Source organism: Bacillus rossius, chromosome 1, assembly GCF_032445375.1.
Source record: "Bacillus rossius redtenbacheri isolate Brsri chromosome 1, Brsri_v3, whole genome shotgun sequence".
In the NCBI taxonomy this organism is placed as follows: Eukaryota; Metazoa; Arthropoda; class Insecta; order Phasmatodea; family Bacillidae; genus Bacillus; species Bacillus rossius.
This window is the reverse complement of record NC_086330.1, coordinates 316,268,608-316,293,493: the sequence shown is the minus strand read 5'-3', so window position 1 is coordinate 316,293,493 and position 24,886 is coordinate 316,268,608. Positions and strand designations below refer to the sequence as shown.

At 39.0% G+C, this 24,886-nt stretch overlaps 1 protein-coding gene across 33 annotated transcripts in view; it reads left to right on the top strand.

Moving 5' to 3' along the window:
- The window catches only part of LOC134527943 (dystonin), a 667,118-nt gene that overhangs the window by 229,566 nt on the left and 412,666 nt on the right, over nucleotides 1-24,886 (top strand). For 32 of the 33 annotated variants that reach the window (XM_063361024.1, XM_063361021.1, XM_063361020.1 and 29 more), the window contains exon 1: nucleotides 3,266-4,895. The exons of the other annotated variant lie outside the window; for it this stretch is intronic. In XM_063361024.1, the coding sequence (XP_063217094.1) occupies nucleotides 4,775-4,895 (121 nt within the window). In that variant the 5' untranslated portion in view covers nucleotides 3,266-4,774. Of the gene's footprint in view, nucleotides 1-3,265; nucleotides 4,896-24,886 lie in introns of those variants that run through there. 33 annotated transcript variants of the gene reach the window in all.

Here is a 24,886-nt window from a genome sequence, read left to right as displayed (position 1 = left end):
TGTTGGCGTGGAGTTGGGTAACTTTAAAATGTATTAACAACGAATATTAAATAGCTTTCTTTACACATGAAATACAATCACAGAACACACTTAGTTGTTTGATGCATGAATTTTTCCCCAGTCATTAGGGAATGTGAAGGAAATGTTTGGCAGTTATCGAACCCATGACCTGTCAAATGCGAGTAAACGGTTTAGTTTATTTCTTTAGTTTATTAGATTCGTTAAAATTTTCTTCTTTGTAAACGAGTTTTCACATAGATATGTGACATCGTGTCATACGAAACACAATGATAACAATTGAAATAAACGATTAAGTTGACAAATGTTAATGAAACTAATTAGGTTATGTAATTTTGGAAGAAAAGTTTGTTCTGTACGTACGCTATTCAATAACTAATAACTACTCGTAATTTTGATTGGGAGCCTATGTTTTTGTATTCGTGTTGTTCCCTGGTTGTAGACGACTGAAGAGGAACTCAGATTTACTTCCTTTAACCAGCGATCGGGCGCACTATAAAAAGTTCCGTGATAGGGCGGGCATTGAGCATTTTGCTCACGGCAGCAACAGTTGTGATTATCATGTCAAAATTCGAGATTTTAGTTAAATAACATGTTTTATATACTGGAAGTTTCAAATTATGATTCAAATGAAATACTTATTAGTGTTTAATGCTGAAAAAAAACATTTACACATCTATAATTTGCACATTTATGAATGCACTGCAATGCGTATCTTGTATTGTAGTAATAAATCATCACTATATTTTTTTAAGTTAAAATTAAAGAAGTTCACATAAAATTCAACTTCACTACTATTTATAATTATTATTTGCAAACATCCTTCGTGCCTCTTCATCTATAGTAATCTAACATAAAAAAATATTGTTAGGTAAAATCCACATTTGAAGTATCATAATATTTAAAAAAAAATCAAACTAAAATACAGCCATGCTGAATAGCTATAGATGCCCTAGTAAAACCTTTATGAATATAACTCAAATCAACATAATAATAGATAAATAACTCGCAAGAGCTAATTTTTAGTCTGTCCCTATAGATCTCATATTGTCACATGACCAGTGTCTTAGTCTTCATCACTTTACACCCAAAAGTCAAAAGAAACCGCGCGAAAACTATCGGGGATACACGAGCGACATGCACAGACTGTAATAACACGCGAGTGTAATCGGATGCGCATTTGATAGACATTCACACCCGATACGCGGTCAACATACGCTATCGGGCGCGCATAGAGCAAACTGCTCACAGAGTGAAGGTAGCTGACTTTTAATGTTGACACTTTCGATTCCTTTGTGTATTAGGGGCTATGAATGGCACTAGGCGAATCACAAAATGCCGACTTGAAGGTACCAAGAGACCCGAAGTCAAATGTGAAGATTTCATAAAATGATGTACGATTATTTGCTGACCGTGAGCAATTTGCTCATAGTGCGCCTGATCGCAGGTTAATGACTATATATCCATGTCTATATCTCTAATGAAAAAAAAAAAAACACTTGCAGCCATCTACGTACTAAAGGTGGAGTTGGTTATTTTATTTTATTACCTATTTTTTCATCTGTTGTTGGATCAAACATTGTCTCACCGAAGATTTACTTATCTTTATTTTAAGTCTGTTAGGCCCGTTCTACAATGACACGGAAACGGAGAATGATCGCGTAAACGGAGACGGATCTCACGGAACAAAGTTTCTATAATAGCACGCAGACGGAGGCGGACCTACCCGTACGTCTCAGCTCTTCCGTTTGCGTTGCCCCATGAGACCAGTATAAGCCGAGTACTTGGCTGCGGTGGTAGCCGTGTTTGTTTATTTTCTGTAGTATTTTATTATTACTTTGTCGTTTATTTTTTTATTTTTGTAAATTCTGCCTGTGCTATGGTTTCGAAGCATAATTTGTTGACGTGATAACGTCTTATAAATCGATGAACGCCGGCTGCACGCACGAAAAAGCATGACTCATTGTCTCGTTCCGCCTGAGCCGAGCGTGCAAGAACCGGCCAACCACCGTGCGAGAAAATCTTCTATAATATCAAACAGGTTAAGGCGGGCTTTTTAAGAGCAGCAATTTAATCTTATGACGTTATCACGTAAAATTATTGTTCGTAAACCGACTTTACAGACAACACCCTTTTTTTCTATTCACTAGCACTAACTTAAGTACCCTTTTTAAATTAAATTAATATTTCGTAACCTTGAAATGCAATCTCATTGGTTGCCATGTGTTACGTTTCTGTGCATTGTGGAAGCAGCAGCGATAGTAAAATGTTCCGAGGGATCCGTCTTCGTTTACATGATCCGTCTCCGTTTACGCGATCCGTCTCCGCTTCCGTGCCATTGTAGAACGGGCCTAAAAGGACTCGCACGTGTTGATAATTATGAACACTCGAGTGACTACCGTTACTCTGTACCGCCTTTGAATATATATACAAAGGTACCGCTGTCAGATAGTATTTAGTAAACATCTTTTGAGAAAATTTGAGACGAAAAATTAAATGCAAGAGAGGCATGTGAATAAATTTACACGAAAAGTCCTTAAACATATTAGTAATTAATAGAATATGAAAAAAAAAAAAAAAAAAACAATTTGACGAGTGAGGTCGATCTTAAAATCTTAAAGGAAGAGGCACCTTCAGGAATTGAGAATTAATCGTTATTGCACTTTATTTAATTTATTATTCCACAGTTAGGGAAAACTAAAAAAACTTTTTAATAACTCGTTTCCGTCGAAAAAATAATAAAAATAAATGTTGCAGGATGTACCCAATGTCATGAAACATTTTTAGCTATGACAACGTAGGTCTTGGCTGTAACACATTGCCGCTGGAAACAATGATTTAATTTTTTTTGTCTTGTATCAAAATAAATTTTACATGGAAAGTATAACGGTTACGGTTCTTAATAAGGAATGTATTAGCACCGGTAAGAATTGGCGTGGTAAAACATTAAGAATAATTAACAATAAAATATTACAGAATATGTGATCCAATAATTTATCTTAGTTTCTAAACTTTTGGAAGAAGTACTGTTATCAATCAATTTTCGTCAAAACTTGTATTAAAAATAATATTTAGTGGTTTTCGCTCCGCACGTAAGAAGTAAGGTATGTAAATATTCCATTCCTTCTTTACGTAACTACCTCCGTCCTGCCGTGCGGCTGCTCAAGTGGAAGTGGTTCTCGTGGTTCTCAAGAGATAGCGCTGCCGTCGTCACTTTCTGTAGTTCACGCTTCAAGCCGGCGTCAGAAAGTCAGGAAGTATTAGCCAAGAGAGATAAATCACTTTTCACAGTGCGTTTATGTTAGTTGGCACAATTTTTATTCATGGTTTTATTTTCTTAGTCCAAGTTAATTTTAATTTTTAAGCAGAGATAGATAGTATCAACTATGCATAACTTGTACATTACACTAAAATATTTAAAATGTGGCTGTTCGTGTATATTTTAGATAGTTTGTGTCAAACAGGTTCTTTGGTAAACCATCAGAATTCAGAAAACTGTTTTCGTTCGAACATCGTGAAGCGACGGTACGCTTCGTGAAGTGTGGAAACAAAGAAAGTTGCGGTAAAGTGTGTTTATATCGTTACTTCCCCTCTCTACGCCCGCCCCTTCGCTATCTTTCTGAGATAGCTTATCGACGCCCTGTGCCAGTGTTCGCCAAGTAGGTCGGGCTGGCAGACGGCGACTACCTGTCGGCAGTGTAACTGCTGTTGCTTGGGGTAAATACAGCAGTGTGTTACTAGGGCGTGGGACCGCGAGGGTGGACGGCGTGTGTCCTTGGCCGTGGTGCGCTCGCGCCGCAGTTGGCAACGCGCAGGTTGGCAGCACTGGCCGGGCGGCTGGCCGCTGCAGCAGTTGAACGTCGCCGCGCCGCGAGAGCGAGTGGGCAGGCTGGCGAGGCGTGTATGGGACACCCACCACGTAGGCAGCAACGACGCGGCGCAAAGGGAATTAACTCTGGATCGTAGCTCAGGAATGTCGCTGTCCGGGGGCCGCCGCCCGCAGCGCATCGAACGAATCATCCTACACGAGCTGCGAAGAAACCGACAGGCAAGCGTATTCTGCTCGTTATGGAAGTGCGCGTTGTGACGTGTTCGCGCGGGGTTTAAGCGCGGTGACATTCTCGTCCAGGTAGCGAACTGCGGAGATCCGCAGCCCGTGTGGAAGCGTGTGCGCCGAGTGCGAGGGATATTTGGACGTGGTCTCGACTTGTGCTGGCCGCGTGGGTAGTTGGCAAGGACTAACACGCCTCCTTTCCAAACCTACTCGCGCCCCTCCACCCTGCTCCAGCGAACAAGTGCTCGAGTGTTGGCGCCCCTCCTCCAGTCGCTGGGTGCTGGAGGGTCCAGAAGGGGGATCGCGTGGTGACCGCCATTTAAGGTGACAGGCCGCGGGTCAGTTCGCGCGCACCGTAGGCAGGACCTGGTGCCTGCTCCTGCTGCTCCGCCCACCCAAGGTTGGCAGCCGTGGGGCGCGCGGCCCACACCGCTCCAGCACAGCACGAATTGTAATGAGGCTGCGACACCTGGGCGGGACGCTGAAATAGCACACGCCGCGGGTCCACGACCAGTGCCGACTCGACCGCTGCAGCGTCAACACGTGTAGTGCCTCCTCGTTGGTTGGGCGAACCAGAGACGGCTTCACTCGTGACGCAACCTTCACGGAACAGCGTGATTCACGTCGGGGCGCTAACAGACGGATACCGCAGTGATCGACGCTAGCGGCGCCGGCCCGCATGTGACGCCGCGAACACGGACCATGTCGACGCAGGCGTACTACAAAGACCGGCTCGGCTTCGACCCGAACGAGGCCTTGTACGACGGCGCGCCCTTCGAGAAGAGCCAGCAGGGCTACGAAGAGAACCTGTCCAAGTTCAAAGGTTTGTGGGGTTTCTTTATCGAGTCCATAGGTATGGGTCACTTTTCTCTCTAAGCCTGCAGCGTGAGAGTGGCATGGCATGCCGGCCTAGCCCGCTTGGGACTGCAGAGGAGAGGGCCTCAACTGTGTTGCCTGCAGGGAAGTTTCCATGTAGCCTGCTAGGCAGCCTTTTTTTCACAACTTGTCAAATGCACAGTTTTTTCAAGTCATGGACGTCATGGTCTCCCTTTCGAATAAAAAAAATAAAAATGGGCGCGTGTACGTATGTACGCGTGTTAGAAGTTATTACTTGGCGTAATAAAAAAAACTAACTTTACTTTTGCATGCAAATAATTATGGACTTAAAATTAAAGGACTGTAGTGATATTATAAATGCGATTTGTAAAATATTAATTCAATGAAATTAAAATTAATACTCAGTAGTCAATATTATTACAAAAACTCGTATATAATAGGTTAAGTTATTTAATTCAGTAAAATAAGAGATAAATTTTATTAAATCCTGACGAATTCTGAATGTTTGATACAATTCACTAATTTTAATTATTTATTAAATGAATTAATATATATTGCAAATAAATTATACATACGGGAACATTACCTCACCTATATAAGTTCACTTGATAAAGTTTCTAAACAATTTGTATCACTTATATTCATAATAAATAGTTTGTAATTATATGGACCAGTATTCAAATATTATTCACCAGAGTTTAACATTTAACAGCACACACGTAATTTTTATTAGTGTTAAGCTTTTTTTTTTATCGTGTGAAAATTTCGTTACATGGCGTGCGCGCATCGTAAAAAATTTTTTTTCATTTTTTTTCTTCATAATCTTCAAAATTTACAATTTTATTTATTTATGTAGTACGTTTTGAACAAAAAAATCCTGAAGACTTAAGTTTTGTTTTAAAAAAAGAAAACTTTTCTGAAACAAAAATTGATAAAATGGGCTGGGCTTTGATAATTACGACCAAATGTTATTTGGGTTTTACTAATCGAGACTGCAAGTCTAACTCAAAGAAATTTATGAAGTGCGGAATGTCCGCCTATCAGCTTACTACCTTGAATGCCCATATAGTTTTTCCTTTTACTGCTATAAATTTAAGATCAGTTAAGGAAATTATGTATTATGACGAATCCATTAGTGTGTGAACATATTCATACATATCTATGTTTGAGCGCCCACATACGAACTTTGGAAAACAATTTTCATGGATAACTTTGCTGACTTTTATCATGGAAAATTCTCTACCTCTGTGTTGTCTAAAACGTAGTTTTAGTTAATGTTTTTTATTTACTTTGTGTATAACCTTGTCTGCAGATTAACAGAGTAAGAAATCTCAATTATATCTTCTGTATTTTGGGAATATTTAGATAAGTCTTGTAGATAGTTGAGCGTATTTTATTTGCATAGTTAGCTTCCTAACAATGAACTTGTATTTAAATATTTTTGTAACTTTTGTCATTTTTACGTGCTAAATATTATCCATTCATGTCCTTACGGTGCGATCTTAGTTGACGTTGAATATGCTAGGGTAGTCCAAAATAATACTTTAACAAGTTTTTTAAAACATTTAATGTGAAATATATCATACGTAAATGAGCTTAAAAAATTACAGTTTTAATTTATATTTACAAAAAGCTTCATACTTAATGGCTCGTTGATTTTGTAAATTGCTGTAGTGGAATTTCATGTCCGTTTAGTTAACTAACAACATATTCATAAAACAGTTATAAGTAACAGGAATGTTTAATGTCGGAACGTTAAGGCCTAGGCCAATACTGTTTTCCACCCTAATTAGTTATCCATTTGAAGTGAATATTGAACAATATTATTATTGTCATTTTGAAAACAGCCTCGGCTACGCTATGTTCCTAAGGATTTCTTCAGTACTTACAGGATCAAGTTGCAGCTAGTATCAAATAGAGCAACGACAACAGGATCATGGATACCTCTCGTTGAAAACTGTCGGCTACGCTATTAAAGCACCAACAAAAGTTTACCTAACTATATTTACATTAATTTTACAGCATCTCTTAACCCGAAAATACCATTTTTCACTAGTGGAATAGTATTTCGTATTCTATGTGCGTAACGACGGCCGAGTGACCGCACAGGCGAACGTAAAATAATTAATTACATGCGAAGTTCTTTATAATATGCGAGTGCGCCTTAACAGTCATTAGAAAATTCATTTTCGGGTGTTAACTTATCTTTTTTCAGAGACAGTAGACAATTGCCATTTGTTTTTAATTTTCCTGCATGTTCCATAAAAACAAAGTAATATACATTTGGGTTTTAAATTGTACTATTTACTGATTGTTGCATTAAGTAAAAGCTAAGTATACTGGGCGCAATATAGTAAATATTAAAAGGAACAGCGGAGCAGTGGTAGAAAGCCTTAAACAAGAACTATGAAGCGGTTTAGTATAGTCATAGTGTGACACAAATCACTCGGAATACTCGTGTATATCGTGGTGCGCGCACATCGATGTCACCTATGCTCGGCTAACAACGCCTTCATCTGAGCGCAAATAAATACATCATGTAGTGGGTAGTCGCTCCGTGCCTGACATCACTTGTTCGTTGTTAGCGATTATTGGTACCTGGGGCTTTTATTGGATCCTTACGCTGAGTGCCACTGTTTCATTTGCGGTCTAAATTTTTTTAAGGCAGACTTGCGTAGAATAAATCTTATTTAACTCCAGTTGACCAATCAGTGACATGGTTGGCTCCAAAGGGAATGTAATAAAGGTCCTGTCACACTCAAATTTGTTTCTCCATCTATGTGTGACACCAGAGTTGGTGGTAATATAGGATAGCAAATGGCTTCCAATTCCCTCATCAAATAAACTGAAATATGTTTTAAATTATGACACACTAACAGTGTATTTTTGGCTATACTATCTCAAACATTTAGGTAAAATTTCAACGTCGCTGCTTTTGCGTAAATATAATAAAATTCCGAAAATGGTTTTGTTTCGGTACCACAGACGTTTATTCTTTTACATTGAAAGCGGCGTTTATAGATTCATACTGGTTTATGAGAAATTACCGTTATTAGTTACATTTGGTAGTTTGTGCAGTGATGTGGCCGCCTCCATTGTGGTTTAGCGTAGCAACTTTATCCTGTGGCCTTGTATATATAAGTACGTGAATATTTTGCAACGTAATGGAAGGTAAATGAAATTTAAAAAATACGTAAGTTCCTACTGGCCCTACGATGTCTAATATTCGGCTTCCATTGGTCGCAAGGAGTACAGTAAACTGAAGAGTAGAGCATTGCCGAGCCAATCCGTACAGGTCCGTGCCCCCATGCGTACCATTGTAGATACTCCGTTCGGTGTCTCCGTTTGCGTAATCTGTGGAACAATAAATAATTTAAAATAAAACTTATGACTAATGTTGAAAATTTCAACCATTAAATATATATTAAAGTATATTGAGGAGTCTTAATAGGATAGTTTCAATGAACCGCAATAATAAACTTACGTAAACTTAAGAGTTATCAGTATTTAATTATAAATATTTCCTCGAACATGTTTATTTGAATCTATAAACTTTCAAATACTAGAAATTCAATGACATTCGAGGAGTTGATGGTTCCACCGGCCCACCAAAGTTTGAACACTAGGTGTTCACAAAGACAACCGCACAGACGTACATACGTATGCACATAGTGTAAGAGCATGCTTCAAGCTTTCATCCAGCTGACACTTGCTCTTTTGTCAAACGGAACCATACTGAAGATTGTCAGTTCCGGGCACGGGTGCAAATATTTGTTTATTAGGAATGCATTGTGTGTGTGTGTGTGTGTGGGGGGGGGGGGGGGGGTTAGATAGTCTCAATGGTGGTCATTTACTAAATTTATATTAGTAGTGTGTGTGCGTGGTGTTTTTTTTTGTTTATTTGAATGTGACCTACATCTTCCAGTTAACTGTGTGATTAACCTTTTTTAGAAAGTGTTTTAGCTTGAATACTTTGTGTTTTGAATAGTTTTGCTTGCCTTTTTATTGCAATATGTTAATAATGTAGAGGTGATAACGTGTTTACTTTAGTAGCACTTATTATGCCGAATCACTTCCTTGAAAAACTGGTGCGTAAATATATGTAAGTAGAACAGGGTTATTTACGATGTCAGCTCACCGCCGAACTTGTATTTTGGCTGACAGTTGATACTTAACATCAGTATAGTTGAGTTACACTTTGTTGTGATAGCGTGGTGTGGAATTTATGGTCTATGCACCACGGTCTAAAATTAACCGTTAATTAAGTGTTTCAGTGTCTTGTAAGGCAATATTTGTGTTGATATTGTGACTGCCAAACTAAACGGAATGATGTTAGTCGTCGATGCTTCAGTGTTCTCTCAGAATGATGTGGAGGAAAGCACTATGCCTGTTCGTAATTTCGCCAAATGCCGCAACTGAGTGATAAAACCACCACGTATAGCTTATAGGTTCTAAGTTTATGCACTCGAACATAATTTTTTGATTCGTGTATTTCCTACGAATAATTCATAATAAATAAAATCTGGAGGTCTTCTAATTGGGGGACAACAATTAGTAACGTTTGTCGGGAGCTATTCTTTAGGTTTCGAGCCTTTTGAGCCTAGATAAAACTCGTGGGAAACATTTTGCCACGTTTCGTAGCCATACACGAAAATACTCTGGTACGAGACGTCATTACTGCGTTGATGGTAGAAAACCCACAATAGTTGACATGACTTATCTTCCATCCCAGTCCCAGTTTCTCGTTGTATCTTCCCATCGTAGAAAATATTCGACAGAAGGCGTACGTTTAGATGTGTACTAATCAGAAACAGAAAATACCCGTATTCGTAAGTTTTCAAGTAGTGTTTACCCACTGGAATGCACAGCTGATAAACAGGCACAAATTTAATGTTTTAAAGTAATTTTTTTAATTTTAAAACAAATTTTTTAGTGTTTAATTTCATTTTTTTTTTTTAGCGTGTGTTAAGTGGTCTTGCTCCAAAGCTCTTAGTTACAGGAAGTTTGGGTAAATATTCAATGGCTTGCTGTTGCCTTCGGAAGACTTATTCCGAAATCCACGAAGGTAATCCCCCAACTTTGTCTAGTCTGAGGGGAATAAATAAAGCCCGTATATTTTTATTTCAGATTCAGACGCCTTGACTGCCAACTCATTGAGCGTGAAATTACGTTATCGTTATCGTTATCTAACAGCATTATTTACTACCCCATAACATTATTACATTTTCTATTTCACTAGATGTAATAGTGAACATAAGAAGTCTAGATAATCACGTTTTCTGCTTTTCGTCATTTGACACTTGCCTTGAATTTGAACCGCAACCTTCTTACATTCTAAAATATCCAATCAATGTATCATCTATTTCGTATCATCTTACACATGCATATTTAGTCATAATTCGACTATCTTCCACTGTAGGCTAATCGCAAAAACTAGGTAAAGTTATGCTTTAAAGAGTTTTTCAAGGCTGGTATAAGCATTTGAAGTTGGATGAGCGATATTTTTATTCAAATAATGTCAGTATATTAGATGCACCATTATTAGCCACTTACACAGTCAGATAAAAAGCGTCTGGATAAGTGTTTAGTAAAACAAAGTTTTACACCGCAAACAAATTTGCCGCTTTTTGAAAATGATCTAGCAGAGTTCTTCCAAATCCCCGACCTTCATGTCCTTTCCCTGAAGTGATCCACGATGATATGTACGCCCACGCTTATTTTTTTGTCCAATTATCGAACCAAGTTATCTGTTGCCACGTAGCGATAGCAAAATAATTGCGTTCGGGGAAAGGTTGCGCTTTCCTGCTGTATCTTATCGCCTGAGCTTGACAACATTGTGCAGTATTGACGTCTGCATTCCTTACAGCGTTAACGCATTTCGGGTTAGGTTTCACTTGTTCGGTAATCTTAGCAGGCAAGCATTACATTACATGTCATCCACGCGAAAAGTCTTCTCTTTGTAAGTTTGTATTTCGCGGTTTTCGTATGGTGTCCCATCTTGTAACTTGTAAGGTGACTATTTGCAGTATAATTAGTTAATCAAATATTATATAGAATGTGAACTTGTTTGGGGGTAGTATAATTTAAAATATAGTTTAAGTGGAGTACATTAAATTTAAACGCAAACTAGGTAGGACCTGCATTGTTTTTATTTCTTTTTTGTGCATTGTGAAGTTGTCAGACGCATATACAACCCGAAGGGTGAACAATTTCTCTAGTCAATATGGCGTAGAGGTTAATAATGCTGCGCGTGAAGTACAACCAGGTGTTATGAGTCCGCAGTGTGAAGGTGAAACAATAGGATGCCTTATCAACCTAAAGAGATTTATCTTGCGTACTGTGTATCTGAACAGTTTTGGTAAACAACTAAGTTTCAAATTTTCTAAAAGTTCAATAAATTTCTGGGAAGTTACCTCTGGCAGTCCAGTCAACGGAAATGTTGTAGAGGGAAGTGGAAGGAACACAATTTCTTACTTTGGGACTTCGTTTGGACTAGTTAGGAGGTAAACATACTTGAAAGTCCCCACTCCTTGGGAGCGACAGGGACGCACATAGTAGGTCCCTTTTTTCGGGTTTTCGCTTATATCTCGGGAACTAGGCGTTCTAGTGATGAGGCGAGTCTTTACAAAATCAAAGCTGACAAAATGTGCCACAAGATAGACTGCATTCATTGTTTCGCTCTCTCGCATAGTTTCGAAATATCCACGCTCAAAATTCGCTAATAAAAAAAAATCTTTTTTGCCTCTCTTTTTTGTCATTAATATTTTTTGGTGTCGTGTAATACTATTTTCGACACACTGAATCTAATGGAACCACTTTGAGTACTCTAAATCTCACCGCTACAAAAATCAATGACTACCTATATATGATAGAAACTTCCTGATAATATTTAAAATTGGCAATTTATTGAGGATCGTGGAAACTTTATTGTTAATTAGGAGCCTTAATAACTTTATATATATGCAATAATAAATGTATTCAGTGTATATAATATATTGTTGATATATATTACATATACAACTGTACATTAGCTCCGCAAAGACATTGGGTAGGGTGATTCCAGATTCAACAATTTGTACATTTTTTTATTAACATATAAGTCGTAAATATTTTTCTGAAACTATGTTACATTTCATTTAATATATTTACACATATAGTACATCTTCTATACAGTAACAATTGTTTTCCATTCCTGGCTCTCTTGGACGAAAGGTTCCCGACTCGTCATGAAAACTTAATCCTGGGGTGGGTTTTGCTTTTTTTCTTCATTTTTAGAGAAAAGAGATAAATCTTCGAGGATGACTAGCAGAGGATCGATGTCAATTTCTTCACCCTAATCTTTGAATATATATATACTGTATAGAAGTCGCCAGCCCAGGTTAAAATTTATAATACTGTTTTGAGGTAGTTGGTTAATTCACCGCCGCAATCGCCACCATCTCTAGGGCATCGACTTGTGGTGGTCCCTAGCGGACAAGTGTCGAACTCTTCAAACACCCCTTCCCCCTCCCGTTGAACTACCTTGAGCTGCAATGAATGATAGATGGGGGGTGCGGGGAATGACAGCGGGCGACAGTGCTGCACTCTAACGTGTAAATAACAACTAAGACGATACAGGGCGTGACGGCAGCGCACTGCAACGGTGAAGTTCCCAAGCTGCTCATCATACGCTTCTGAAAGACGTAGAGTAAATCCTATCCACTCGCGACTTCTATACAGTATGTATATTCAAAGCCCTAATTGTCCAAGAGGGGCCTCCATTAAGACATTCTGCTGTCAGTTTTGGCAGGCAGGGGAAAACTTGAGAGACGCCTTTCTGCATCAGCATTTGGTGGTGACATAATCCTCTGTTCTACAACAAAAATCATTTTTAATATTTTATCGGTACAGCCTGCTGCTTATTGTTCACTGGGTTTAGAAATTTGTTGGTGGTCAGCTCTCACCCATACATCTGAGGAGGCAGCTCATGTCTCAATGTTATCTGGACTTGGTGATATATGTCCTTAGTTGGTGGGAGGCATGATGTCTGGTTTGATATTGGCTACCGATTTAACAAAGGATTGGTAACGATAAGCGTTTAGAGATTTCTCCTTAGGTGCAGTCCTGAACCATCTCAAAAAACACAATTTCCCAGCTTCCTCTATATCATCCTTAGTTGAGGAAGGGTCGGAGAAGACTGCAGCTACTCCCTGGGCGTCTGGAGACTTCAAATACAGTTTGATAAATCCCACTTACTATTTCGGTAGGCTGCTGATGTGGTTTCGCACACAGTGAAGGCATAGTATGTCTCGCAACCCCAGGGTCTGAAGCTCCTGGGTAGAAAACAATGAAGGTTTTATGTTTCTATGTCCAGGTTTGAATAAAATTATGTTCTGGTCACCAGGTGTCTTGGCCATCAACAGGACTATTAGGTCGAAATCCTCATCAATAACAGCAACAGTGGTAGTTCGTGACAACTTCTTGGCGGTGTCTACAATGACGATGGCCACATAGTTCTGTACTTAAAGGGTTGTGATTCTGTTTGCCTGTAGTGTGACATTCAGCATCTTAATCAGCCGACTTTTTGTAAACATTTGACAATAAGTCTTCCTGCTACACAGTTATGACTGTCTCCTGATTAATATGTATGTCGGGTTACCTGCTGGGCGACCTTGGTATTTTATGAATTCGTGTAACCTTCAATCACTACAGTGCAAATCCCTCCACGATAGTAACTGTTCACAAAATTGGTGTGTCCATCACAAATGGTCGCCGATATCGTGGAACCTCTTCACAAAATAACTTTGTGGAGAAGTCCTCTGTCCATAACAATGTCAAAGTGTGTCACATGTACATCTTTGTTTGTTGGATTGAGCTCTTTGTAGAGAAATTACTTCGATTTCCTCAGCCCACCTTCATTGAAGAATGCCAAATGGAAAGGTGGTTATTCATACTGCAAATAGGTTTTCTATTATTCGTCAGTTTTCTTGCTTATGTATATACACTGGAATAGCAAGAGGATCCACAGACATTTTTCCGTCTTTAATTTAAATTTTCGAGCTTACAGTCGAAAAAGGGGAGTGCTCGATCTTTCCAAGACAGTTTGATATCTTAAAATGGAGAATTCACGATTTTAGCTATCGCTTGTTTAGCAATTGTAACGCATTGTTTTGTCATCAACCAATCAACTCCCGACGCAATAGACATGATTTCGCTGGTAGCCAGCAAGGGAGAATATTTTCCGAACTGCTCAACTTATTTCGCATCATCAGCTGCATTCTTAGTTTGGAGGGCTTGTCCAAAGTATCTATGCTGTTCACTTGACATGAATAGAACTCCAAATAACTCTTCTGCAGAGGTGCAAATATCATTCAAATTACCCATTTTCTGAGAGAACTGTTTTGTCATACCTCTACCACTGGTCATGCCACCAGGAATTTTTCGTAGGGCGAAGGGCTGAAGAATTAGCTAGTCAAATATTACAAAAAAGTGATGAGAAAAGTTTTTTTAATTTCAGAATTGGCGAATTTTGAGCATAGATATCTCAGAAACTATGCGAGATAACGAATCAACGAATGAAGTCAATCTTGTGGCACATTTTGTCAGCTTTTATTTTGTATAAACTCGCCGTATCACTAGGAAGCATAGATTGAGATATAAGAAAAAATCGTAAGAAAAAAAAAGACCTACATGCTCCCTGCCCCCTGCCCCCTGCCCTCCTGCTGCTCGCTCACCTTCTAGGAGTGGGGTCTTCTAGTATGTTTACCCCTTAACTAGTCCAAACAGAGGCCAAAAGCCAAAAATTGTGTTCCTTCCATTTCCCTCTACACACCCATTTTTAGAATTTATTGACTAGACCATAGCACCTAATTCAACTTAGTTTTCTCTGCAAAATGCATGTTGTTCTGTCGGGCACAGTATGTTTGACTTGAGTGCTGGACTAAGGTAACGTTAGAAGTTTGGTTGTTTGATCTTATCTCTTCTTTAACAACTCTTATTGTCTTGAGAATTTATCTGACAAGGCTTATCTTTGGATCTTATCTTATGACAAATAAGGGTGATTTTGTCACAAGACTCGTATCTTCATTGCAAGCAAAGACTGTAATTTCCCTGGCGACTAAGCGAACATCGCCATAGGGATAAAATTCATGGAAACCCTGTGATAGAATGGGAATTTTAAATTTCTGCAAAATCTGGGACAATTGGGGGCAATGCTGGGTTAGGCAATTCAACTAAAATATTTAGACACAACAGGCACTTTCACTAACTTTAACTCAGGAACTATATCTCGCATATTGTACTTAAATTCATACTTATATTGTACTTAAATTCCCGGGAATTCAGTTTATGGATTTGGCTAGCTACCCTGATAAATTCACTAGTAGATTTAAGTATTTCATTGTTGTTTCATACACCATAATGGTGTTAATAGAAATTAAACATTTTGCTGGTAAGAACCAATTCTAATATGAAATAAAAGTGAAATTATTTTTTACATCTACATATAAATAGAGTAAATTTAATCACGAAATAATTCTCCATATTTTGTTGGTGGCCTAAACTGTCAAGGATTTTTGAAAATATAGTCATGAACTGACATTTTTACCGAAGCACTAGGTGCGTTATTAAAACTTGCTAAAAATATTTCGGAAATACATTACTACCATAAAAATCCCCATTTTCAGTAGTGTTCTGTTGGAAGTTTATCATACTCCTCTTGTTTCAAAAACCACAGTCTTACACCAATTTAACTATAACAAGTGCATTTTTTGTCCACCATACGTTTCATCCTTGGCTTTCATCTTATTTATTGTTCTTCCGATCAGAAAATCGTAGGGTAATGGATTTCTTCCACTATCAGGTGTCATAAATGTGTAATAGCTTAAATAAAGGCACATTAGTTGAATCCGAACATTTTTGTTCTGGACACTGACAAATTATTCTGTATGGTAGGTAGTAAATAGGGGAGGTAAAATCATGATGAACGTCATGTGATAACACATGATAAAAGTAATATATAAATATATTCCTGACATCTGGTTTTTTGTAGGAATTGGGGATAGTCTTGCAATTAGGATCGAGCAGTTTGGGTCTGCAATTCTGGCTGGGAGTGTGGATCCTGAGCCAAAATAGTATACTCAACGCTTTTCACGAGGAGACATGTTGGAACTTTGTTGCATAAGGCTCGTCAACTAAGTTCTTGGAGGTCGTAAGTTATTGTTCTTCTAGCGTGGCCGATACCCGATGTTGCTGGTTGGTAGGGATGTTGGACGTGTAATGATGCAACACTTCCTGATGGCTCTAGTGTCCCCTGTGCGGTGGACAGATGCCTGCATTGTGCCCGCCGCCCTCGCCGCTGCGTCACTCGGTAATAGGGTTAATGCGTGTGTTAGCTAGGCACAATGGCGTCGCTTCTTGCGGGAGCCACACCGCTGGCCTGGTTTCCACAGCGCGGCGGCCCCGCCTCGCCAGCTACAGTAGCCCATCTGTCTGCTGCGCCGGCCGTTTAGTCGGCCCGTAGGTGCGGCTCATCGCGTTCTGCCGCTCCAGTTCGCGAACCCCCCCCCCCCCCTCCCCCCTCCACCACTACACAACTCAATCCTTAGAACTAAAAAAAAAGTAGAGGTATGACAAAATAATTATCCTCAGTCCAGTCCGCATTTAACCTGTGATATCACCAATTTTTTTGTTGTAACTTAACATTTTTTTGTTGCTATTTTACTGTGTAAATTTTTTAAACTTAAATAATCTTAAAAATGAGGTTGAAATCAGTTTTTTTTATGAATTTTCAAAGTACGTCAAATTCTTTCCGTTTTTTTAAAAGAACTATTTTTTTTCCTTCAAAATTATGGATTCCATTTTGAAGTTACATATTACCAACACACACACACACACACACACACACACACACACACACACACACACACATACCTAGGGTCATCACCGCTCACCAAAATTTGATACTGTCTTCCCCCCCCCCCCTTTCCAATTGGCTTGTGATGGCTCCGCCAGAGCTCGATAAAGAATGGGCTTCATGTAGAAAACCAAATGAAGGCCTGAAGTGGGGTGGGAACATTTATGCGTTGCACAGATGTTAATTCTCACAAATTAGAGGTTTCGACAGGCAGCTGTTTTAAGTATTTGCTTCTATCATCGTCAGTACACTCCTTACTTTTGAAGCATACCTTCGGTATGAAAGTTGCATCAGTGACTAGTCTTCAATGATGAAGGGCACGTTCAATACGTAAGGTTACTATTAGTTCATTATGTTACAGAAGTCATCAAGTTTTGACCTTAGTTTCATATGTATGACCATTCACATCTGGTGTTGCAAGAATATTTCCAACGTAGATAATGACTGTCACTATATTGTTAACTGCAATGTTAACTAGCGGTGTATCGCGCTAACTGAGCCAACTCAACCTTGACTACTTGAACAGAAATGTCCTCCAGCCTCCATCAAGAACTGAAGAACTTCGATTTTTGTCAAGTTGGCCCTAATTTTTGCAAACCCCTAAAATGTTGGTTTAGGAATTATAGAAATACAGGACCTCTTGAGTCATTTTGTGTTCATTGATAAAGAAGCTTTCAACATTCTCAGAAATGAAGTAAAAATATAAGTTCAGCAAATATCTACCCTGGGAGTAGCTTAGTTCACGAGTATTCGTATTTTTAGTGTTACAGGTGTAGGCAAACCTGCCAACGGTTGTACATTCAACATGCTGGAAACGTCTGCAGGCATGTTGGGATGCCCTTACAATGGAAGTGTGTTTGAGAGATTTGGCGATGGCAGATATGAATGCGCTGCGTCGCAGAGCCTGTGGCGGGTGGCGAAGGCTGACCACTTCGCAGAGGACGAACAGGTCGAGCGGGCGTCGCGCCCCTTGCCTGATGATCCGCCGTTTCATTTTTCTCTTGGTTTCCAGCCAAAATGTGTTTTTCTTCAAGCAGCGAGGAAACTGACGACGCGAATGTTGATTTTAAGGACTTGGCGAATAATCAAGTGCTGGGGATTTTACGTGGAAGTCCTTGAGGGAGTAATCTTAAGCAAATATTTCGTGTTGTCTAGAATGAATATAAACCAGGATAATGTTTTGATTTGTGAAGAACATGTAAAAAGGTTTCGGGAAGTTTGTCGAAATTGTTTACAAATGAGTTTTGTTAATTAAGGGTTTTGAATGCAATAAAGATAATTATTCATTTAGGAAAGCGTTCCCGATTGGTTCAGCATAAAATGTCGTTCATAGGTTATCAGGTAGGTATAGACTATTCCCTCCCAAAGATCAGATTGAAGTTCTTCTGGGATGTAACCCCGATGGAGGTTGGAGGTTTCCCGACATTTCTGTAAAATTAATTAAGTTTAAGCTGCGCCCAATTAGTGCGATGCACCGCTGCCTAACATTGCAGTTAACGATATAGTTTGTCATTATCGAAGTTGGAAATGTTCTTGCAGCATGAGACATGAATGGTCATACATCCGAAACTAGGCCTGAGACCTGATGACATCTGAAACAGAATAAGCTACTAGCAAACATACGAATTGACAGTGCCCTTCATCAACCACTGCTACTGGCATGCACCAATAAGAGCTCATTCGCAGCGAGTCAACCATAATGACTTTGATTTAGAAAGTGGCTGCGACAGGAAGTACCACCTAAAAGTCTGTTTTTGTAAACGCAACATAGACGGAATCAACTCAGAAGGCTACAACTACATGCATTGGATTGTAATACGCCAGCACACGTCTGTCTTGCAATAGTAAATAGTTAAACCGAACACACATGGAAAAACCAGCAATATTAGCTGCCACGTCCTAAATAGCATTCATTGCTAATATTTTATATAGTTATTGGTTTCCAGTTCTCAGACATTATCTGAAATGTGAATGTACGCTGCAAGATGTTAATAAGTCTTATAATGAGTTTTTTTAATATACATAGTTTAACATTTTCTTAAGTGTATCTAGAATAGAACATTTTTCATGTTTATGATCGGTTGAAGGCAAAAATAACGTAAATGGCTGTCATGTTTCCGAAAGAAAATACTGTGCACGTTCTTTCTGATGGAAAGTACCTATTATGTATATATATATAATTATATTTAAACATTGTGCAGTATAAATGTTTAAAATTCTTTTACATTTGGGCGATAGGTGATTCGTTTGTAAGTTATCGGACGCAGTGAGATCCATAAGAAAAGAAGCAATGTAGTTGAGGTTGTCAGGTGAGTCAGCAGTCCGGTGTAGGACAGTTCTTCGAAAACAGCAAAACCAACACGCCTTTCAAGGAGAAGAGAAAGTTTTTTTATTGCCCCCAGTCCAGGCAGTTGACATTTGAATCACTGCCGCTCCGGTCGCCGTAAATTCCTCCTGGAGGCCGGGAGCACGCCAGGAATGTGCGACCCGCGTTACGTCACGCCGGAGTTGGAGGGGGCTTGGTTAATACTAATTCCTTTTCAAGCTTTGATGAAGACCTGAGTCTTGGTCGACATACGGGTCATTAGAGACAAAAAGTGATGAAGTCACTAAGACCTCACTGTCTGCATGTCGTTGGGACGTTAATGGGTGCGACCCGACCCGCTAGAGGGGTGCAGCACGTTTATGAGCCCACATGTACTTACAAGAACTGTCACAAACATGCTTCGTGGCGTTCTCAGCTCAGACATCGTCGATATTATAATATTTCTGTTGGCACGTCGTGTGTCCGAATTGAAATGCACTTCGTGACTAGTTATTTCCAATACATAACACGTCAAACTAAACAACTTTATATTTAATAATTTTTGCAACTCAAATCTGTAGCAAACGAACGCATGTTTATTTGTTTATATCAGCTGTGACAGTTATGCCGGCAGTTCATAAGCCTATGATGAGGCTGTGCGAAGAAATCTGTATCATAATTTATGCTTGGCACAGCACTGGAAAAGAAGGCAACACATTATTTGTGATGGGTGAACTAGACATTCTTGACCGAGATCAGCACTCCTGTCCGATATGACCTGAATGTCCTTTTCCCTGCCGAGAAAAACTACTACCATGTTTGGAGAACCAGTCTTATGGTTATGTTTTATCAAACATCTACATCGACTTAGAGTAGCTTTTTCCATGAATAGCGATTCTATTGGACTAATATAAGGATGACGAGTGTTTATTTCCAGCTATTAAGTGCTAATGAGTGGGGGAATGTGTATAAATGGAATGTTTCCTCAGATGACTTACGTTTATTCCTTCACTGGTGAATGTCGGGGTTTTCCCGCTATACTAGAAGCAGGTGGAATTATCTCTGCCGCGTAAGGTAATCGTGCTAATCAACCTAATTTACGTTCGCAGATGCTGTAGCTTCGTAAACCACCCAGCAGGTTCCTGTATTCATAAGTGATAAATAAAACCAAGGTTCATCACAGATTCACAACGAAACCGAAAAAATCGCGTAACTCGCAAAGTTTCTCATTTTAGTACTTCTAGGCTATATAAAACTCACGTCACGCCACATCTCGCGAAACTTGCACATTTAAAACCACTTTTTGATTGACATCCGTGAAAAGGTAGCATAGCTCTTTCTTTTGTTGCCGGTCAATATACGCCTGGAACTGGGCCCTCACACGCACCTTAACAAGACTGTCTTACATGACATATCGGGTATTTAATTTCCTCGTGACTTCATGCTATTATTTAAGCGCTTTTCCTAATATTTTATCAAATACCTCTTGCAGTGTGTGTTTCGTCTCAAATTTTTTAACCAGATGTTTTCCACGTGTTAACTAAAGGCAGGAAAATGTCACACGCGTGTGTTATAATTATGAAGACTTGTGGTCACATTTTATGACTCGCAAATAAAGTTAAAGGTGACAAAATTTGCGTCCGAGTAACTATTACAAGAGAGATATTATGATAAATATGTTTTACAAAATAAAAATAAATGGCCAACATGGCTTAAGATACAGAACGAAAACACTTATCTTCTACGTGCAGATTATCACAAAAAATAATAGACGCAGATTATCGTGACCTCGTTTCCAGTAGCAACAAAGTAATTAAAAACTGTGCCACTTAATCTATCGTAAGTTGGACTGGTTTAGTGGTCCGGGCAACTTATTGCCTGGTCGGGAATATTTCATAATATATTAAATTCTTTCGGAAGTTTTTGTACGCTTCAGGGATACTTTTATTGCGTGCTATATTTGACAGAAATGTGATCTACTTGCATAGTGTCTTGATGTTACTGGAATTGAATTTTCGTCTTCTAAAAAAATAGAGAAAAATCTTTGGATACACTATTCGTGCCATTTGAATACTAGAATAATTAAACTTAAACCTCGATACAACATGCCACCACACAAACCACCACTACACCACCCCACGACAATCACCACCAAACCACCGCCCCTGGCCCATACGGAAGTTAACCAACCTAATTTACCTGCTTTGCGGTCGTACTTATTATTCGTAGTATTCTCGTAGTTAAGGGGGTAATTGTATAAATCATTTTGCTTTATAATTAGTGTTTATGTACATAATCTTAAATAAATTCATAATATAACCATATTTTAATTGTTTGTAAAACTTTTTTCACATAAAACAATACTTATTAATTGGCAAATTTTTATGTTAGTCCAAGGATGTACTGAAATAATGAAATCCTGTGGTTAGTATACAATTTGTCTTAAGTTGTTATAAACTATTAAATAAGGACTTGCATAGCAAAAACACATTTTAAAGAACTTAATGTGATATTGTAAAATTATTAAAATTATGTGCAAAAACACGATATATTAGAAGCAAAGTAAGTTAGCGTACTTATCACCCCCCTGAGACGCGATACAAAATACTTAGAAAGTACATAGATATCCTCCAGGAAGACAGTCTGTTTCGAACTAGGCACGTGAGTGTGGTACCGCACCGCGCACGGTCAGCCAGGATGTTCCCGCTAGTTACAGCAACTCCCTAGTACGTGACGTTATTTCTCGCCTGAGGTGGGTTTCGACGGTGGAGTGGATATTGGGTAGAGTGCTCGCGCAAGATGCGCAGTAACAAAGTTGTGGACTGAACAGTAAATGCTTTATTTTTGCCAATGAAACTGTCAGAACCGCGTGTCATTCTGGTGCGTTGCAGATGTTATAAAATCGCTTATTACTTTATATGACAAGGTTTCAATGCAGTGAGTATAGATATGGTGTTTTATTACTAGTTCTGCATCGAATTACTGCTTTTCACTTAAATTTTTTTTACAAAAACGTGTGTCTGATGGATTGCCGTTCGTAAACCAACGCATGTGACATTGTTAACTTAAGCTGAAGTTGACAGTTGGTGGCAAATCAGGCTGAGAAGACAAGAATCTGTGTACACCCATAATTTGGTCTATATCATCGATGGGACTATGCGCAGAATACGAAAACCCGTCTAGTAGTCTTTACTCTATGCCTTGGATAGGTTATGGGAGCTAGCACAGGGCTGGCATAGGTTGGTCATTGTATCTCTCTCTCTCTCTCTTCTTTAGGTTTTTTTCCCAGTGGACCAGTCGCTTATTCACAGGTATTGTTGAAGACTACTATTATATTTAATATGTTTCAGTAAACGTCAGCAGCTAACATACCAATTGCTGATGACAATTATAATTTTTACTAGTTCATACCTGCTAGCTTAATAATATGACGTTAAATTTCCGACTGAATAGTTTCTATGGCAATGTGATTTGCGTTAAAAAGTGATGAAATGCTTTCAGAAAAGTTTGCAACTCTAAAAGATAATAATATTATCTGTGTAAAAGGTTTTCACATAACTTTGTTTTTATTTCGTATGTCAAGGAGTAACATTCTCCCCCTCCCTCCCCCCAGTCTCCCCTCCACCTTCCCAGAACTTTGTGGATAACATTTTTTCATAACATTTATCTGTCAAAATATATATTTTTTACTAAACATTTTTCAGCGATATGGTTTATTGATCACGTACTTAACAGATAACGTAAACTGTAAATATCACGCAAACCGAGTGTGGTACTTCAAGTGCTGCAGATCATGGGAATTGTAAGATAGTGTAATCGTTGTCACCATGATCAGCATTGATCAGAAAGTTTTTTTCATTGTAAAATATATTTTAGAGAAGTTATTTTTACAGTGTTATTTGTGTTTATTGCAGTTATTCAGGATTTTTAAGGCTGCATGCATTCCATATTACTGTTAATTGTTTACCTTTTCGCCAGATGTATTCAGTACTCCATATCGGCTAACTGTGAAGAGTGGGGCAAATATTTAAGTTATTATGGTTGCCTAGTTGCGCCACGATTGATGGCTAGGAGTTCTTTTTCAGTGTTTTCACAGCTAGGTTACGTCCACAGTTTCTTTTTGGTAATAGTTTGTCATGCAGCCTATATCTGGAACTAGCAAAACACCAAACATCAAACACGGAGGTTGAAGCCGACTTTGACGTTTTTTCCCCCCATTGTTTAAAGCAAGTTTTAAATTATTTTAAAGCGTTGAGCCATACTGCTTTTCTAATTTGTCCCGGGAATATGAAATATGGTTCAGTAAATAGCATGAACGTAGAGCAGGTTTTAAAGGCACGGAACGTAGGCTTAGGGGAAAGGAAGCCACTACTCCTTGCAGGTACCGCAGAGCGTGTATGCGGAATGTGTGTTGTGAGCTGGAGTCAGGCCAAGTCCCGCTTCGTCCCTCGTGGAGTAAAAAGGCCGCCGCAAGAAAGAATGCTGGTCGCCGGAGCTCTTTAAATAAAGCACCCTCCTTCTTTGGTGTCACGCCTCTCTTCCAGCTATCCATTATCTTCGGAGCGGGAAGCGCAGTTTGTATTTACTTAGGCCCTACAAGTGTGCTTGTCGTAGACCCGAACTTCCAGAGAAAAAAGAAAGAGTGTAAGTCGAGTTTTGACTTGTACTCCTTTTCATTAGAGGTATCGGGAGATTGACTTAGTCTGTTGAAACCCTACGTTATGTCGTAGAAACTGTTTACTGCGGATTTATTACTAAAACCACACGAACAGGCTCGCCCTATTAGCAGACAGTTTACTTAATACAATTGTGGCCAGTTTATGACTTAACAGTATTCTTCCCTAGCAGCCTAGTGTATAGGACTTATCACAAATGCAGTCATTAACTAAATTATGATTGTTTCTAACTATAAAATATTGTAGTCAACCAGTACTTTGTTATAAAGTTTAATCTTTGTAATTATTTACGGGAGCACTAATTGAAATTTACTTCACACCCACTTTGTATGTGTTTTAATTCTAGATAGAGTGCGACTTACAGCTAATCGCGAAAGTATTCGTCCACGAGCTGGGTTGAGACTGGAATTAATAAAAAATATATCACCTTTACTCTGCTTCATACAAGTCGTCAGTCAAACTGCCTTTGTAAAAATAAACGAAAAATGTTTTATTTAAGTGGAATAGAACTAAATATGACAAGTGTTCATAAAAGTTGCCGGACACTGTAACGCAGTAGTATTCGTCACGTTGACTGTGCTGAACCACGTGTGTAGAATTGAAGCAGAAACGTATAGGGTGCACTGATTCAGTGTTAACTTTTAGTGTGTGTAAGCAACCACATGCAGAGTGGAATGAGCAATACAAAAACGAACTGTTGTCGAAAGTGAAAGCATTATCCAACAACATACGGACGGAAAATCACAATGAACGCTAGCTGAAACTGCAGGAATACTACGAACAACAGTAGTTAGCATGATCCATAGATATAATACTGGTGCGTCTGTGATTAATAAAAAAAGAAGGGGACAACAAAGGAAGCTGACATGAGAAGAGAGAAGCATTGTGCGATCGGTTCAGCAAAATCCTCATTCTGGTCCTGCGCTTCGATCTGAAGCAGAAGCTGCTACGGAGAAGAACGACAGCATCGACACAGTAAGACGAGAGATATACATAGTTAGAATAGTGAGACGCACTAGCAGGGAAAAAAACCTTTTGAGAAAATAAAACAAGAAAACGAGGCTTGTTTTTGCAAAACAAATGTTAGCAAGATCTGGAGTTGG